Source organism: Drosophila pseudoobscura, chromosome 3 (assembly GCF_009870125.1).
Source record: "Drosophila pseudoobscura strain MV-25-SWS-2005 chromosome 3, UCI_Dpse_MV25, whole genome shotgun sequence".
NCBI classification, from domain to species: Eukaryota; Metazoa; Arthropoda; class Insecta; order Diptera; family Drosophilidae; genus Drosophila; species Drosophila pseudoobscura.
Genome location: NC_046680.1, coordinates 12,981,252 through 12,998,017, shown reverse-complemented (window position 1 = coordinate 12,998,017; position 16,766 = coordinate 12,981,252). Strand labels below are relative to the sequence as shown.

Here is a 16,766-nt window from a genome sequence, read left to right as displayed (position 1 = left end):
CACCTGCTCGTGCTTTCGGATCTTCCTGTTGACCACGTTGAAGGCGTTAGAGGCAGGTCGTCTGTGGAGGTCAGTTCCTGCTCTTGAACTCCAGGATCGTGACGCTCTTGTCAAGACGCTCCGAGGCATTGTATATGTCCTGGCGATATTCCAGCTTGGCGGCTCGTAGCTGCGGTCTACGACATGCGCTGATCCTCGCTGTTCCACGAGTTCCACATCTCAATGTGCCAGCGCATCTCGTCGCCGCGCCCGACAGTCGCCCAGGCGGCTTAGTACTCGAGCGGGAGGTGGGCTCCTGGGGCGAGCAGGTGGACAGATACTTCCAGTGGCTACTTTCAAGGTTCAGGGGATTGCTCAACGAAGAAGTTGATCTAGGTAAATCCGCGCTGCAACTTGTGGCCTTCAGCTCGTTCGCGTGGTAGAAGCCCTTCACGCTTGCAATATCGTTGAAAAAAACACTTCTTGGGAGGATATTGGGTCTCAATAGCGTGTCGTATGATGAAAAACCGAGCTTAGCCCATTTACATTCGACACAATGTAAAATAGTCATTAGCGCCATCCATCAGCAGAAATTGGAACTTCATGCCATGAACTGTTAAGTCGTCTTTTGTACTGGCTGGCATGTCGAATGTTATGTCGACTGTTAGCAACAGCAACATTATTTTAAAAATTATTCGTCGTTAAGTAGAATCAATTCGGGTATATCTGAAACGGTATATTTTGAAAAAGAGAGAAATATTTCCGAGGGACGGAAGATATTTACTTGCCAGCCTAGACACCATGTCTAGCTCATACACCTTGCATACTTTATACATTTCATTGTATTTTGAGTATTTTCTAACATTTCGTAGTATTTTCCAGTATTTTTCAACAAACGTAAACATTCCGCCCGTCAGGTGTCGCTGCTTATAAATACATCAATATGTAGCTAATATGTAGCACATGTGTAGTTAGAATGTAAAACATAATCTATCCGGGGCTGCGATCGCCTGTTGCGCAGAAAAGAAAATGAAACAAAGTGAACAATCGTATTAATTGGCAATTAGGGAGAGCAAATATAGTGCGCGAAATCGGGCAGGAATGGAATATAAACAGCAGCAGCTGTGCATATAGTTTTTCCCAGTACAAACGGACCAAAATAAACAACAGTGCTGCGAAGAGGAAGAGCAGAAGCGCGAGCGACAACGCAGCAGAAAGCAGAAACAAATTCGAAAAGCAGAACCAGAACGAGTCGCAGCAGAGAAAAACAACAATCCATCCAGAGCAGGTCGCAGACAGTCTCGAAAAACGCTATTAAAATTTATTTTTGTGTTTTAGGCGTGTGTGTGTGTGTGTGTGTTAGTGGCAGTGGTCGTGTGAGTGTGAGTGTCAGTGCTGCTGGTTTATAAAAATATTTAAACAAAATCATCTGCGCAGGCAGCAGACGAAAACGCAGACGCTCGAAAAGGCTGAGCAGACAGATAAACAACACGGTCGGCGCTTGCTCTCTGGTGACGGTGACGCGGCAAGGTGCTGGAGGTCACTCTCGGCACATTTCGCGCACGGCCGTTCTGTTCGTCATCGGCCCCCCGCAGCACCCACCCCCGCGCGTACGCCCGGTCACATCCAGTTCCATCCGCCCGCGTCCGCAACGTGGGGCCGCGATCTCGAACCGCACACCACACCACACACTCACGAGGCGGAAGAGCAAAGAGTGTGGAAAAGTGAAGTGAAGAGGAACCAAAAAGCGAAAAAACAATAGCCACTCACGCGCTTCTCTTTATTGTTGGTCCCCAACCCCATCTCCATTCCCATCCCCACTGATAAACGGCTGCTATCGTTGATAAATATCCGAGGCACACAAACACCAATTATTCCAATCAAATAAACGGCAAGTGCGAATGCGCCCTCGATTTGTATGCCAGCAGCAGCAGCAGCAGCACTCGACCCCCCATTCCCATACCCATAGTCATAGCCATCATACCCATAGCAGCGCCACTGACGTCAGTGGCTTGACTTGGGATCGGAATCTGAATCGGCAGCAGCGTTATCGTTATCCGAACATGGTTGTGCCGGAGGAGCCGGGCTCGGGGGGCTTTAATCAAACCCCACTATCGGAGCTAAGTGCGGATACGCGCAATCAACTGGCCCGCATGCTCAACCGCAAAAAGGTACTCCACTCGGAGGAGGGTTACGAGCGGGACTGGCGGGGCATCGCCGCCCTGGCCCACCAGCGCGGCTTCGTCGAGGAATATGCAAACAATCCAATGGATCTGGTGCTTAGCAGCTGGAGTCAGCGGAATCCAGAAACGGCCAAGGTCGGTCACCTAGAGCACTTCCTGGGAATCATCGATCGATGGGATGTGTGCGACGACATCCAGGAGAATCTAAGTAGGTGCCGGCCGCAATCTACGTCCCCATGTCCGTCCCTAGCTAATCTTAAATGATCCCCCCTCTGATCCGTGCAGCCAAGGACACCAGGCGCTACAATGTGAGGCAAGAGCAGCAGCAGGCTCTGGTGGAAGCCCACCGCCCGCCTACTGTCATAGAGACCAACAACAACAAGAGCAGCGCCAACAATACCAACACTAACAATATCACAGTGGGTCAGAGCGTCCAGATCCTGAGCGACGATGACCAGAGATGCGTGCAGATGGGCCAGCCCCTGCCCAGATACAACGCCTGCGTCTTGTACGCGGAGGCGGACATCGACCACGCCACGGAGATCATGAACCACCTGGAGTCCGAGCGATACAATCTCAAGGTGAGTCGCGATCACCTTCATTGCCTGTGTGCGTGACCTCCATCTAACCGGAGGGGAGTCCGTTTTCAGCTCTTCCTGCGGCACCGCGACATGCTAATGGGAGTGCCCTTCGAGCACGTGCAGCTGTCCCACTTCATGGCCACCCGCTGTAATCACTTGATCGTTGTGCTCACGGAGGAGTTTCTCCGGAGTCCAGAGAACACGTACCTCGTCAACTTCACCCAAAAGATACAGATCGGTGAGTGCCGTGCCATGTGCATGCCAGATGAGAGAAGTCCCAATTACAGGTCCCCCTCGTTCCCCTGTAGAGAATCACACGCGCAAGATCATCCCCATTCTGTACAAGCCCGACATGCACATACCGCAGACGCTGGGCATATACACTCATATCAAGTACGCCGGCGACTCCAAGCTATATAATTTCTGGGACAAGCTGGCCCGATCGCTGCACGACCTGGACGCCTTCTCCATATACTCGACGCGGCAGGTGAAAACGTAAGTTCATATTCCGTTCCCGGCTTGTTCTCAGTAAACCAAAGTACACTACATGCACCACACAGACCCTCGCCGACGGAGGAGGTGCCGCCTCAGCGGGTGACTACGCCCAACATACGGATACAGATCAACGACAAAGACGTCACCGATTTGCCCAACTACAGCTACAAGGCCATTGAGGAGGACGCCACAATTGTGTCGATGACAGGCGACACCAGTGCCCCGCTGCCGGAGCCAAAGCCGAAGCGGAAGGACAAGTTGTTTGGCAAAATAAAGATTAGTTTTGGCAAGACGCCGCGTAACCTGAACGGCACTACCGGCAAACCGTTGCGGCATGCGCACTCAATTAGCACCATCAATGTCACGGAGCGCGAGCGCACGCTCAGCGCCAGCAGCTCAAACATCTCCACGACGTCAGAGAGCAAGAAGAGCTCCATCAAGTGGCAGCCCAGTATACTGAAGAAGGTGCTGTTCTCGCGCAGCAGCAGCAAACTGCAGACCCCGGGGTGAGCTCCAAGCGGCTGGGATCAGCAGAGCAGCTCATTTAATTCAGAAATTCCCTATTCTTGCGCCCAGTCCGGGGGTCCAAAATCCAATCCAGCCCAGTCAACGTCGTCACCCTCCATGTTTTAGTGATAATCTCTAGTGTAATCCTAATCAAAGCCAACTAACTTAATATACTTAGACGCACTTGTTAACTTATATAAGACAACAACGAATAAAGACAATACCGTATACATACATACAAACAAAAATGTGCCACAGACAGACAGAACCCTAGATAAAGTATGTATACTAGATATGATGAATGATCCGATGAACAGACAATTGTCAGTGAGGTTAAATGTGCACAGCACAGCGAAACACATTGCTAATCGAAGCAAACAATTAACTGTTAGTCACGCGTTCGATAAGTGACTTACTTAATTCAATTAACTGGACGACACTAACCCCCATAAACAGAACCACAATATGTGCCCCACAACCGTCAGTTGTTCGGTCCATTGCGTTGCGTTGCTGTTCTCGCAACTCGCACAGACCCCCCTCTAGGCGATGAGTGCCTTATCTAAGATGAGTAACAACCACATATAAACTATACAACTGTACGATTATGTCTACTATATATAGTATATTGTCTGAGCTGTTTCTTTATGCCCTTCTTTGGCGGTTTCTGAATTGCCTGAGCAAATTCTTCAGCTGACTTTTTGTTTTGTGTGATGATTAGGGCCTTAGCTTTAACTGTTACTGTTACGTTACTGATTGTAGCCGATTGCCCTGAATGCGTGCGTGTGCCTCCTAGAAAAAACAGTACGTTTCATAGCTACTGTGTGATTGAATGCTTCCCCGAAGTCATAGTTGAAATATTACTTCGATTTCTAGAGCTTTTAGAAGTGAACTAAATCGTTTATCACTGAAGTGGCCCGACCCGACCTTCACAATATGCGCCTATGAAACGCACTGTAAGCCGTATCGCGAGTATGAGCAAAGATCCCCGAGAGTTGAGCGTGCCTGTGCCCCGAGCAGGCAATAAACTGCTCAATGTTTGCCTCATTAATTTACTGTTGAATATAGACAACCTTTAGTTCTCGCTGATGTTTAATAAACAGTGCGATTCGTGTGTGGTTCCCCTCCCACGAAAAACGTACACAACATGGATATACTCGTTGTATAGTGTGCATTGTATACGCCGATCAGCCGTGAGTTGGGTGGATGGCGATGGGATGTTTATCAACCAGTTCCGGTTAATCTATAAGACAATTTCAAATTCTGTTTAAATTTGTATTTTTTTTCTCGTTTTATTTATTTTTCGTTTTTATTGTTTAAATCGCATCATAAATAACCTTTTGTTGTTGTAATTTTCTTGTTCATGTTTCTTGTTTTTGTTGTTGTTTTTTTGTTTTTGTAATCGAATTTTATTGTTATTTGTTTTGTTTTCGTTTTCGTTTTTGTTTTTGTTTTGTATTACTTTTATTTTACGTTTTTACTCATCGTGAAATGTTGTTTAATTTTAGTTGATTCTCAATGTTATATGAACTTTTACTTGTGTTTAATTTTTGTTTCGCTTTCGTTTGTTTTGTAGTTGTTTTTTTCTTCCGTTTTTTGGGTGTGTGTGTATGTGTGTGTGTGTGGTTTTCTTAGTCACATGTTTTTAATGTTTATCCATGCTTTTTATTATAATTATTATTATGTATATAACGTAATGTTTTAATAATAGCTCCTATCTCGATTTCCTCGATCCCCTCGCTCATTCCTCGCTATTCCTTTTCGCTTCTCGCCTTTCTCCTCGCCCTGAACTGAAAATTAGTCGCCTCCTCCCTATTCAATTCGATTCGATTCGATTCCTCCCAAAACTTGAGCCCTTGATCTTTAAACTTTGCTTTAATTGAATTCATGATTTTTTTTTCTTTCTCAATGTTGCATGTTTTTCTGTGTCTGTTTGTGTGTGTGTGTGTATATCGATTTATATATATTTGTTTTTATAAATGTTAATCTGTTATATTTGTTGTTAATCTCGCTTTGTTTCGATCTTCTTTTCTTTTCTTTAGTTTAGTTTTATTTTAATGCCTTTGTTTATCGTTTAACAAAATGAATAAAAACAATTTGCAATATGTTTTGTCGTTTGGTTTTCTTCTTTGTTTTGTTTTGTTTTATGTTTTGTTGTATATGCTAATTGATCAATTTATTCGTAATATTCGCACTATTAAAACAATTTAACGCATAATGTGGCATCATTCTCGGCTGCCTGCAACAATGACTTGACATTCCTCTTTCCTCTAAGGCTTATCCCCCTGCCGCATGCCGCCTGCCGCCTGCCCTGCCTTCTGGTATGGATATTACATTACCGAGTACTTGCAAAACAGTTGATTGCATTTGGCGGGGAGGAGGTTCTTTCGTTCGTTTCGCTTACTTTGCAGCACATTTTTTGTTTTGTTTGGTTTTCCATTCGTTTATTCATCTTATAAATCTAACTGATTGCATTTACACAGAGTGTGTGACGAGTCTGAGAGTCTGAGGGTCGAGACCGCTCTTCCGGGACGACCTTTGGGGATCAACAACAGAACCTAATCTTAACTGAACCGAAACGCAACGAATGATGGGGAAACAAGATTCGTGTGCTGTGGTGTGGTGTGGGTTTGTCTCTTAAAGCGTTATCCTCTATAGTTAATTGTTAACAATGATTATGATTATGGAAGTCAGTTGAAGAAGTCTGTATCAGTATGGAAGCTGAGTTATCATACACACATGTATACCCGTATGCTGGTGGTGCATATACGATGTGCTGCGGAATCTCTCGTTTTATTCATTCTTATTATGCAATGCTGCTTGGGGCATTTACACATGCATATGTATATGTATACGCCGTATAGGTATGGGTCGATTCTATATATACGCACAAATGCTCGTCGGCACTCGATTTCCACCTCATTTTCCACCTCGATCGGACTCCACTGCCACTGCCACTGCCCCTGCACTCCACTCCACTCCACTTCACTCCACTCCCTCTGTACTCTGCGGCTTAATCATACAGTATACAGTATATACACATATAGTATATATAGTATATTTGTGTATTCATCTCATGATCATGATCGTGTTTGGGTTGCACATTACGGGCGCATTCGTTCTCGACTTACTAATAAATTAAAACAACGCTAATGAATTTGTTTTCCGTTTGCTAATTGTGAGTTCTCGTTTTGTCGCTTTCGTTCCGGAGCTGCACACAACCGCCATCCTGCTTTGGTGATTTTCTGCTTTCCTGCTTTCGGCTTCCTCCTCGCTCGACTTCAACTTTCCACTTATTATCGTTATCAATTATCAATTTTTCATTTATACATACTAGGGCCTCGCTTTTATCTATGTATATATTTTTCGGTTTAATGCCTAGTTTGTGCCTTGGACAAATGCATGTTAAAGAATCATTTCATTTTATTTCATTTCGTTATTACCTTAGTTTTTCATTGTTCATTGTTCTTTGTTTTATATTTTTGTTTATTTATTTTTTGGCAGAAGACAGATGTGTGATTGATCTTAACTGTGGAAGAGATTGCGTTATTTGTCCATTGTTTGCTTTCTTTTGGTTCTTTATGCTTCTCAAAGCGCACGACCACGCTGTTCGGATCATTCGGAACAGACTTCGATCAGACAACGGAAAGTTTGGAAACTGTGGAGTGTGTAAGGCCCATTGGTACCGAGCGAGATCGTTGCGAGCAGCGTAGACCAGCTACGACTGCTAGGGAAGAGAAGAAACACGATTGCTACGATCGTCACGCGGCATAACGATTGCTTTGGTTGGCTGGTGCTTCGTTTCGACTCGATCGCAGCCGAAAACCGTCTGTACAACTTCGATTTGCATTCGCATTTGCAATAACAATTCTATAGCTTAACCAATGACATCGATACGCTTTTTTCGTCTTACCTAACTCTGCCTATACTCGTATGTATGGTTGTATGTGTTTGTATGCTGAGGGGCCCCTTCCGTTGCTGCTCGTGACACCCGAACGATCACAGTGGATCGGGAAGCCTAGACTCAACGGGGAACGGAACTGGACATGATCTGGCTATGATGATCTACTACAGTGAGATGTCGGGTTTGGCAGTGTTTTTTTCCTTGATGCACACACATCTATAATTCTAATTTCGATTTGCTCCCTTCTCTGATATTTCCGCCTAGGAACATGGGACGTACATGAATCGGCTACGGGTTGGGTTGTGTTGGTTGGGCTTTGTGTGAGTGTATGTGTGTGTGTGCTCAACTCAATGTGTGACAATAGGCTACAATATGTAATACTTCGATATCAGGCATTTTCTTATGGTTTCCCCTTGTTTTTACGCTTTTCACGTTTAAATTTCACTTGAACGTTGAACGTTTTACAACACTACAAGTAACGGCAGTTTCGCATGAGGATTCTGAATGGGGGATTATGGGAAAATAACAATATGTGTATGCATATATGATAATATTGAAGGAACTGAGGATCTTCCTACATAGGAATACGGAATACGAGTACAAACAATTCTGATTTACATTTAGAAGATTTTGAATTCAGTTTACAGTTACAGTTTTCTTCTTCATTCTTTGGTTTTTCGTTTTTTGTTTTTCGTTTTTCTTCTCAACAACAATTTATAGTCTCTGTTATCTTCTCTTTGGCAACTTAGAGTTCACGTGATTTAGATTAGATTTCGACTTATGCAAGTGACGCTCGTAGTCGGAGTCGGAGTCGGCTATATGCATGTATATGGGCTATCCAACTAAATAAGGCTCGTTTGGCATACGGTACACGGAACATGACATGACTTTTATACAACAACAATAACAACAAAGTGGGTGAGAATTTTGGGGCTCTGGGGAAGTTACTATGATGGTAGGTATGCAAGTGCTGTTGTTTGGTTGGGATAGTCGCTTCAATATCGCTTTTCCCGTCTTGAGGAATTCTCTCGCTAAGTGCTACAAAAACTGCGTTTACATGGGGGGTGTTGTCTTTGTCTTTCTCTGGTTTCGTGTGTGGATTTTTGGGACTGAACTGACGTTTGTTATGCTTACTTCACTATCGTACAATGTGCGACTTGCATTATTATATTCTCATATTAAGTTATACATATGTATATATATGTATATGTCTGTATGCATTTGTGTGTGTGTGTCTGTCTGTCTGCGTGAGATGTAGCCTCCCGTTTTCCAATTATTTTCGTTTTTCATTTGTAAAATGCGCTAGTTTATTGATACCTCTCTGAGCATTATCTATCTGCAAATGTGTTTATTCTTTAGTGGCTATGAATGGGTTTGCGTTTGCGTTTGCCCGTATCTGGTTGCGTTTAAATTCTATCCTCCTCGTCCTCTTCCTCCTCCTCCTCGACCTCCTCGCCGTTCTCCTCCAGCTCCTCCTTGTAGCCGGGATGCTCAGAAATGGCGTAGTAGTTGCCATTGTAGATGACGCCCAGTTCGCGGAGCGCATCGCCGCGTATTGTTGCCTTTATCGTCCAGTTGTAGCAGTCATCCGACTCGGACTCGCGATCCAGACGCTCCACATCGAGTATCTTAGAGTTGAGGCGCTCCAGGATGATGCCGATATCCTTGATGCTGAGATGGCGCTTCTGGTCCACCGATAACTGATCGATTAGCAGCAGAAATTTCTCGGTCGTCGTCTTGTCGTCCTCCATCACCGTGTTCTCCGTCTCGCTCTCGGAGCTGTCCCGCTCTGGGGCAATGTCCAGGAAACGCACGTGACCCTTGGTGCCCGAGGAGCGCCGCATACTGCCGCTGCCGCCCAGCATAGGATCCATAACCGATGATGACATGGCCAGCGTCGCTGCCGGCTGGGGACTGCTGCTCCCGTCCTGGATGGGCGACGTGGCCACGCTCTTGTGCACGGCTATCTTCCGCCCCTCCTCGTGCAGAGCGCAGCAGTGGAAGTCGCATTCCGTGGTGCTGGGGCTGCCGGCCCTGCTTGGCGTATGGGCGTGGTGGGCGCACTCCGGCGTGTGAACGTGCACGGCCCCCACACCCACGGTGCTGTCGAAGGAGCTGCCCTGCTTGGACAGGCGCCTGCTGCCGCCGGGTATCACAACTCCTGGCGGCAGGACCACTCCGCCGGGATGGTATATACTCGCCGGACCCTCGTCGCTGATCACCGTTATTTGGGGGCTGGCGTAGCGCGGCTGCGAGGACTGCGACGACACCGACTTGTTGTCCAGCGAACTCTGTGCGGAGAGGCCCTTCTTCGAGGGCGAGTACTTGTCGGAGGAAAGCAGCCCGTTGCTGCTCCCCAGGCCGGAGCATATGTTGCCGCCGCCAACGCCGCCCCCACCGCCGCCTCCACCACTGCCCCCTCCCTGCCGCTGATCCCAGTGCAAGACGACCGTGACACGCCCTTTGTTATCCATAATCTTCCACGATGGTGTCTCATCATGCAGTTCCAGTGCATGGATCGTCTCACAGACGATTTTCGGTATAGCTGATATGGCTGCAACAGATGAGATTAGTTTGGTTTTCACCAGAGATAAGGGGCAATAAAGGGTCTCACTCACCAGCCTTTATGACATCCACTCCAGTTGGATACCAGCGTTCGCCCTGCCTCAACAGCAACAAGACCGTATTGTTGGCCAGGGTGCGAAAGTATTCGCCATCCTCGATTTGGGTTCCATCGCACTCCAGAACAACGCGCACTGGTTCTGAAGCAGGAACCCCCAACTTGTCCTTGCCGCGCACCAAGAGCTCCTCGAATGTTCCAACTACAACGCCTTTACGCACATTCCGCCAACTGTCCCAGATTTTCAGTGGTCTCTTGCCGCGAGACTCCTGCGAAAGAGCAAAGGAAAAGCAGAGCCCAGATTAGCTTAGTCGACGCAGGCGGCTTACGCGATGAACAGTGGAAGATGTGGAAGATATGTATGTGGAAGGGCGCATATGTGGAAGCATGTGTGTGCAGTCGGAATATGGGATATGGGAGTTCCATCTGGGGCGTGACACCTGTGCCACGCTGCGCAGCCAATTCACAAGTGGGTGTGGCATATCAGAGCAGATCCATCCCCCAGGCAGCGTCATAACATCTTCCGCCCACTAATTGTGGTTTGTGCTCGTTAAAAGGGCGCAAATGTCAAGGCCACCCCAGCAGCAGGGCGCCGCAGGAGGTCTGGCCGTGCACTGCTTTTTTTGCATGGAATTGATTGAAGGGATCTCCTAGATCTAGTTTTTCCAAACAACAAAAAAACAACAGAAAATACAGTAAAAAATCCCAATTAAAATCCTCACAAAAAGGAGCAACAAAAGAAGAGGGCGTGTAGGGTGGAGGGAAACGCTACGGCTAACAGCGGGACACAGCTGGGGCTGTTAATCGAATAACAGTAACAGCAACAGAATGGAGGAAGCGATGGAGAATAACAAGATGCAGCAGCAGCAGCAATGCAAATGCAATAACAGCAGCAGCAGCAGCAGCAGCAGCGAAGGAGGCGAAAAAGGGGCGGGAAAATGGAGGATGGGGAGAGTGATAGGGAGAGCGAGGCGAAAAAGAGGCAGCTCCAATGTTTAATGTATTGCAAGGACATGAGTGTGGCGCTCCAGTGACCCAGTAACGAGTGCAGCACACGAGCTAAATAATATAAAAAGAAGAAGCTCTCTCTCTCTCTCTCTCTGTCTCATTCCCTCTCTCGCTTTCACCCAGCACCACCCATCATCCATCTGTGGCAAAAATAAAATGTTTGAAAAATTACAAAAAATTCATTCTGACATTTTCTGCTCGACGCCAAAAATACAAAACAGAAGAAAAAATAAAAATAACAAAAATAAAACAAAACAGCGGAAAGTTTTCATAAAATATTTCATTTCTTTCCGTGCTCTCTTTTTCAATGGTACTTTCGCCCCCGTCCTGTGGGATAGGTCAGTGCTGCGCCCAATGCCATATGGCCGCACGTATTGCAGAGAGGGAGGGAGAGAGTGGAGGCAGGGCCAGGGGCAGGGGCAGGCATTATAAAATTTCAAATTAATAAATGAATAAACAACGCCAGAAGAAATGGGGAATACACGTGCCCCTCAACTAATTGGAATGTGAATGGGGGCCACAGACAGTGGCGTTCCTTGATGTTATTTTTGGCTTTTTTCCTTTAATCTTATCGGAATCGGGGGATCGGGGAACCGTGTGCGTGTGAAATTGAAATTTCAATGAAACCACGGCAATCGATGAATGAATGGATGAGTAATAGTGGTAGGGAGAGTGAGATGGAATCGATCATTGTTACCCCAGAGGACACGCCGCCGCCGGACATCGATGTGGGTCCCGTTGTGATGGCCGCACCACCCACGCCTACGCCAGCCGCAGCCGCCACGCCCCCCTGTGTGACCTGGGCAGCCGCCGCAGCTGCGGCTGCCACTTGTCTGATGCTGAGGCAGTTGCAGAGCGGCTTCGTCACGCCCAGCGTGCACAGGGCGTTCGACCACATGGCGGCGCTGCTGCAGACACTAGTATCCCCCTTCCCAGCCACGTTTATGCCCGGACTCTTGGACTTTGTGAGTGGCTGTGCTTTGGCTTTCCCTCTATGTGCTATGTATGTCTAATGCGATTTTGATTCAAGGCTAACACTGCACATGAGACACTGCCTTTGATGTGAGCATAAGCATGCTGCTGATTGTGTTCACTCTATCGCTAAACAACTCAATTACGATGCACTTTAAAATCTGTAACTCGATTCGCTTCTCATTTGCTTTCAGAACGAATCTAATTTGCTTTGCATATGCTTCCAATGTCTCTCGCTTCTCTCGCTTCTCTTGTCTCTCTATTCTCTTCGCTTCTCTTCTCTTCTCTTTCCCTATTCGGTTCGGTTCGCTTCTCCTCTTTTCGTTTCTGTTTAAAAACCGTTATATAAAATTGTCATTGGTGCAGTTTCGCGTACGTACACTGTTCAAAAACCGTTGGAAAACTTGATGAAAAGTTTATAAAATTAAAGCTTATTGCCTATTGCCTTATTGTTGTACGGTTAATGCTGGCTAAATGCTTATGTGTTTGCTTTACTTTGGGGGAAAATTCGTTCAAGTTAAAGTTAAACCTAACGTTAAAGTTTCTGTTATTGCCTGGCATACAAATTTAAGGAAAACACACACGGAGACACGCACGCACGTAGAAAAAACTGCACTCCCGAAATGATTTTAATTTGATTTTTTTTTTTTTCTGTTTGTAAAAATGTATTTGATTTAATTAACTGTTTTTTTTTTTTTTTTAAGGGCCTCTGCCTGGCGAAGTAGCGGAGGAGGGTCTACTGTTCTCTCGCTTCGCTTTTGGGGCGCGTCGCCTCGTGTTTTGAGGCAGGTCAGGGCGGAAAGCCAGCGCCAGCACCAGCTATACACGGGTTGACCTTCGCACTTTCACTTTACTACGCGCCTGGCGCTCTGCCTTTGCCTCCGCCTCGAATCGTGAAACCGTCGACGTTTTCATTTGGTGGTGCATTCGCCTCGCCTTGGATTTCAGTTTTGATTTTCAATGAATTTCTCCACGTTTTTGTTCACTTTTGATTATTATTACTAATTACGGTACAAAAACACCCCTGCTCGATTGCTCTGCGGGACCCTGATCCGTTGCAGCTGTCACGCCCACTTTAGGGTTTAAATATATTTTAACGAAGAGGCAGCGGAATCACGCAGCTGGTAAAAGAAGGTAGCATCCTTGCTGACGATGGCACGCTGCCTGGCAGAGCAAACTGGGAAATTCTTCTGCTGCTGCTGCTTCCGTTGGGGCTGGGACACATGCAGCTGCACGAACGAGAGCGCGTGAAATGCAGCCCCAAAGCTTCCTTCAGACAGACAAAGAGCGTGCCAAAGAGAAGCAGAGAGCCAAGCGAGAGTGAAAGCGAATTGGACTGCAGGCTAAGGCATGGAGAGCTTGAGGAGAGCCGTTTGCTTGGCTCAAACAAACATTAACTTGTACCGTTTATTTGCGAGAACATTTAATGCATTTTTACTTCTCTATTAAAACTTTGCTCAGCCTGCAGGGCTCTCCATGCTCCACGGTCGGGCCACTCTCCTGCTTCAGGCAGTGTTGTTCCACAGTTAACATTTGGCTGTGCTTTGGCCTACATTTGCATCAATGTGATATAATCGGGGCGCGCTAAAGCTAACAAAACGCGCGCGCACCCCACACGAACGCTCCACAAGTATTCCTTCCCCATCTGGGATCGCCATTAGAGAAACCTCAATCTGAATCTGGCTTTCGATTTCATCTGATTTGTTCGACACATCTCTGTTAACGAATGTGTCCATATTTACGAGTATGTTGCCTTAAATCAGAATCGATCTGTTGGTGTCTGTCAAATGTTTGTTCAAGAAAAATAGAGAATTTCATTGCACTTTTTGATTGAAAACAGTATGAGGCAGTCCTGAAATGAGTCTATTGAGGGGGCAGAGGACGGGCAGAGAGCGAGAGTGAGAGAGTAGCTCTCTGCGTTTTAAACTAACATTCCCCTGTTGTCTGTCACAGAACACTGTTAACATTGGCACAAATGTAACGTATTCGGCTGCATTTAATTAAAGTAAGCCAAGGAAAGAGGGAGAGAGATAGAGAGAGAAAGAGAGAGGTTTAATTAACATGCACGCCCAATTGCTGTTAAATATGTAACAGAGTCTATGCGCTGCCAGAGAAGCTCCAGGAATGTGTAAGAATTTTTGACAATGTTTGGTAACAAAAAATTCACAAAATTCCTGTCCTTTGAGAGGAGCTACAGAAACAACAATCCACCTTGCAGTTACATGGGACAAAGTCTTAGGGGAGGTGGGGGCACATCTGTGTGGGGCGTAAGTATTACCCCAGTTATTTGGGTCAAAGCTATTCACCCGCAAACCAAAACGAAATGAAGAAACTGCATAAAACATGCACACACACAAACAAGCAATACCCTTGCAGTGGGGGGGACACGCACACTGGGAGAAGGACTAATGAAGGCCTAAAACGGATTCAAGCTGTTACGGACCATCCGCTGCTATTCGAATTTATTAAATTTATAAATGAGACAACATATTTTAATCTTAAGCCCTGCATTGAAAGATGCAAGTTTAATAGTTTAGTTAAGTTTTTTTTCCCAAAGAATCCATCTAATCCAGGCAGTGGCTTTATACCAAAACATAAAACCTCATCCACCTACGCTTAAATATTTTCTTTGGTGAAATTAAAAGCCCACGACAGTAAAAAAAAAGCGTCGGTGAAAAGTGTACAGTGTAACCAGCAACTTTGGGACCTATGATAGCGCTCTCAAGCAACATGCTTGCTGAAAGGAGGTTAAAAGAGATGAAAGATAAAAGATAAAGATGTGTGCAGAATGTATGTGTGTAATGGGAGCAGCTGATTGAATAGATGGCGCTGCAAGATGCAGGACCATTTTGGAGCAATTAATGATTAACCGTCTGCCGGTGCATGGGGCGACGGGCAGGCAGCGTTTCGCACTTACCTCTCTGGCCATTACGACATTCTCACAAGCAGCGCCCGCTCAGAGGGTCTGCCATTTGCGCTTCAGCAGAAGCAGCCAGGCCAGCCTCCACCGTGGCGGCGGCTAACAAGAGCAGCAGTAGCAGCAGCAGAAACAACAAAGCTTACACTCTTCGCGCATACATATATATGTACAGAGTATGTGTGTGAGTGGGTGGTTGTGTAGGTTTGTAAGTGGGCGGCAAACGGGATAGTAGCGAGAGAGAAGGATGGAGCAAATGACAGAGAGAGAGAGAGAGTGAGTGAGAGGAATGAGAGAACGTGTGTGGGTGGGCGGATGTGTTTGCGTGTGTGTGTGTGTCTCAAAAATTCTCTACTACACGTTTATTTTCAATCTTCTCTGCCCGCATATCTCTCCAACGCGCCGATGCTGCTTGGTTGGAGCTTCTTGTTCCTTTCTTTCTTTTTTCTCTCTCTGTCTTTATGTCATGCGTTAGTGTGCTTGTGTGTGAGAGTGCGTGCCTGTATATATAGGTGTGTATTGGTATTTGAACAGTATTTATTTTTATTTATCCTAGAATTTGTTTAAACAATCAAAGGAGGCTGCACACTTTCAAACAAGCAATTTGTTTTTTATCTGCGAACGCACACCTAACGCCCACTTTTATAGGTGCGGCTGTCGGCTCATCTTTTGCCAAGAGAGAGCGCATTAAAGTACCGTTATCGCTTGCGGAGACACATTTTCGCTTTTTCACGTACTTTTCCGATTGCGTTTTTGGGAAATAAGACCACAGCACACGCGTTTTGAAACTCCTGCGTTAGATACATATATAGTTAATAACTTTACCAACCACTACAGGCTGTTGAAGGATCACACTCCTACATTCCCTTTGCACCGAGTTTTTGTATTGGTCAAGGGAGACGATGGTACACACGCCTTTACTTGCTGAGAGGCTCCACACACATACGCTTTCGCTATTGGCAGTGCGAATTTTGTAAAGTTAACTCTATTTTAATAACTATCACTAATGGAAGTCTTTATATATTCCTTTAAATTTAAAAACAGTCGCATTTAAACATTTCAAGCCGAGCAGAAATGCAAATCAATTCCTATTTTCGGCAGCACTAGAACTATATTTGCCATTCGCAGCGGGCATACTTTTGGGCATACTTTTGAAGCATACTTTTGGGCATGTATGTCCATGACGGCATGGTCACACTACACATCATATCGATATCAATATTATAATCAATAACAGTATCGATATCAATCAGCTGCGTCAAATATCGAAGCACTGCCATCTCAATTGGATTTGTTGGGCAGATTTTCAATTTCATCAATCTATTAATTTAATTTTCAATATTATATAGAAATCCAATAAATGCAAGTATTTCGAATAGGCCAATCATGTATAGAACTGATTCATCAATCGTACAAAATTGAGTGGGCATGGCTAAATGTTCTATATAGATAGTATTATTCAACGGAACAAAGAATATGAGGAATTGGTCGTTTTTTGAATCGAATTTGAGTTCGCCGCAGTTCGCCGCAGGTCGCCGCAGTTCGCTTTAGCAACAATGAGTCCCGTTCCATACACAAACATGTTGCTAATTCCATGCACACA

At 45.8% G+C, this 16,766-nt stretch overlaps 2 protein-coding genes across 4 annotated transcripts; one reads left to right on the top strand and one right to left on the bottom strand.

Moving 5' to 3' along the window:
- The first annotated feature begins 930 nt into the window (after positions 1 to 930).
- On the top strand, positions 931 to 3,983 carry Myd88 (myeloid differentiation primary response protein MyD88). The gene is made up of 5 exons (XM_001361028.5): positions 931 to 2,370; positions 2,448 to 2,743; positions 2,813 to 2,981; positions 3,052 to 3,238; positions 3,304 to 3,983. Exons 1-5 carry the CDS (start codon positions 1,881 to 1,883, stop codon positions 3,746 to 3,748), a joined length of 1,587 nt encoding a protein of 528 aa, XP_001361065.3. The 5' UTR covers positions 931 to 1,880; the 3' UTR covers positions 3,749 to 3,983.
- Positions 3,984 to 6,991: 3,008 nt separating this feature from the next.
- Drep2 (DNA fragmentation factor-related protein 2) lies at positions 6,992 to 16,299 on the bottom strand. 3 transcript variants are annotated; one of them, XR_004468643.1, is made up of 4 exons: positions 11,972 to 12,187; positions 10,265 to 10,535; positions 7,186 to 10,200; positions 6,992 to 7,131 (listed from the first exon to the last, which is right to left on the bottom strand). XR_004468643.1 is itself a non-coding variant. In XM_033377679.1 (4 exons), the coding sequence occupies exons 2-4, from the start codon at positions 15,173 to 15,175 to the stop codon at positions 9,053 to 9,055; spliced, it is 1,431 nt and encodes a 476-aa protein (XP_033233570.1). In that variant the 5' UTR covers positions 15,176 to 15,312; positions 15,993 to 16,299; the 3' UTR covers positions 7,005 to 9,052. The 3 variants fall into 3 exon arrangements, 2 of the variants coding, with proteins under 2 accessions (XP_033233570.1, XP_033233569.1); XM_033377679.1 differs by lacking the exon at positions 11,972 to 12,187 and adding exons at positions 15,164 to 15,312; positions 15,993 to 16,299 and having other exon boundaries at positions 7,005 to 10,200; XM_033377678.1 differs by having other exon boundaries at positions 7,005 to 10,200.
- Positions 16,300 to 16,766: the final 467 nt, after the last annotated feature.

Bases quoted from the DNA above. Each gene is read 5' to 3' on its own strand.
- Myd88 (XM_001361028.5), top strand. From the start codon at position 1,881: ATGCGCCCTCGATTTGTATGCCAGCAGCAGCAGCAGCAGCACTCGACC. The intron at 2,371-2,447 runs GTAGGTGCCGGC...TGATCCGTGCAG, and splicing joins CGACATCCAGGAGAATCTAA to CCAAGGACACCAGGCGCTAC. The intron at 3,239-3,303 runs GTAAGTTCATAT...TGCACCACACAG, and splicing joins TCGACGCGGCAGGTGAAAAC to ACCCTCGCCGACGGAGGAGG.
- Drep2 (XM_033377678.1), bottom strand. From the start codon at position 12,172: ATGTGGTCGAACGCCCTGTGCACGCTGGGCGTGACGAAGCCGCTCTGC. The intron at 10,536-11,971 runs GTAACAATGATC...GCTCTTTCGCAG, and splicing joins GCGGCGGCGTGTCCTCTGGG to GAGTCTCGCGGCAAGAGACC. The intron at 10,201-10,264 runs GTGAGTGAGACC...CATCTGTTGCAG, and splicing joins AGTGGATGTCATAAAGGCTG to CCATATCAGCTATACCGAAA.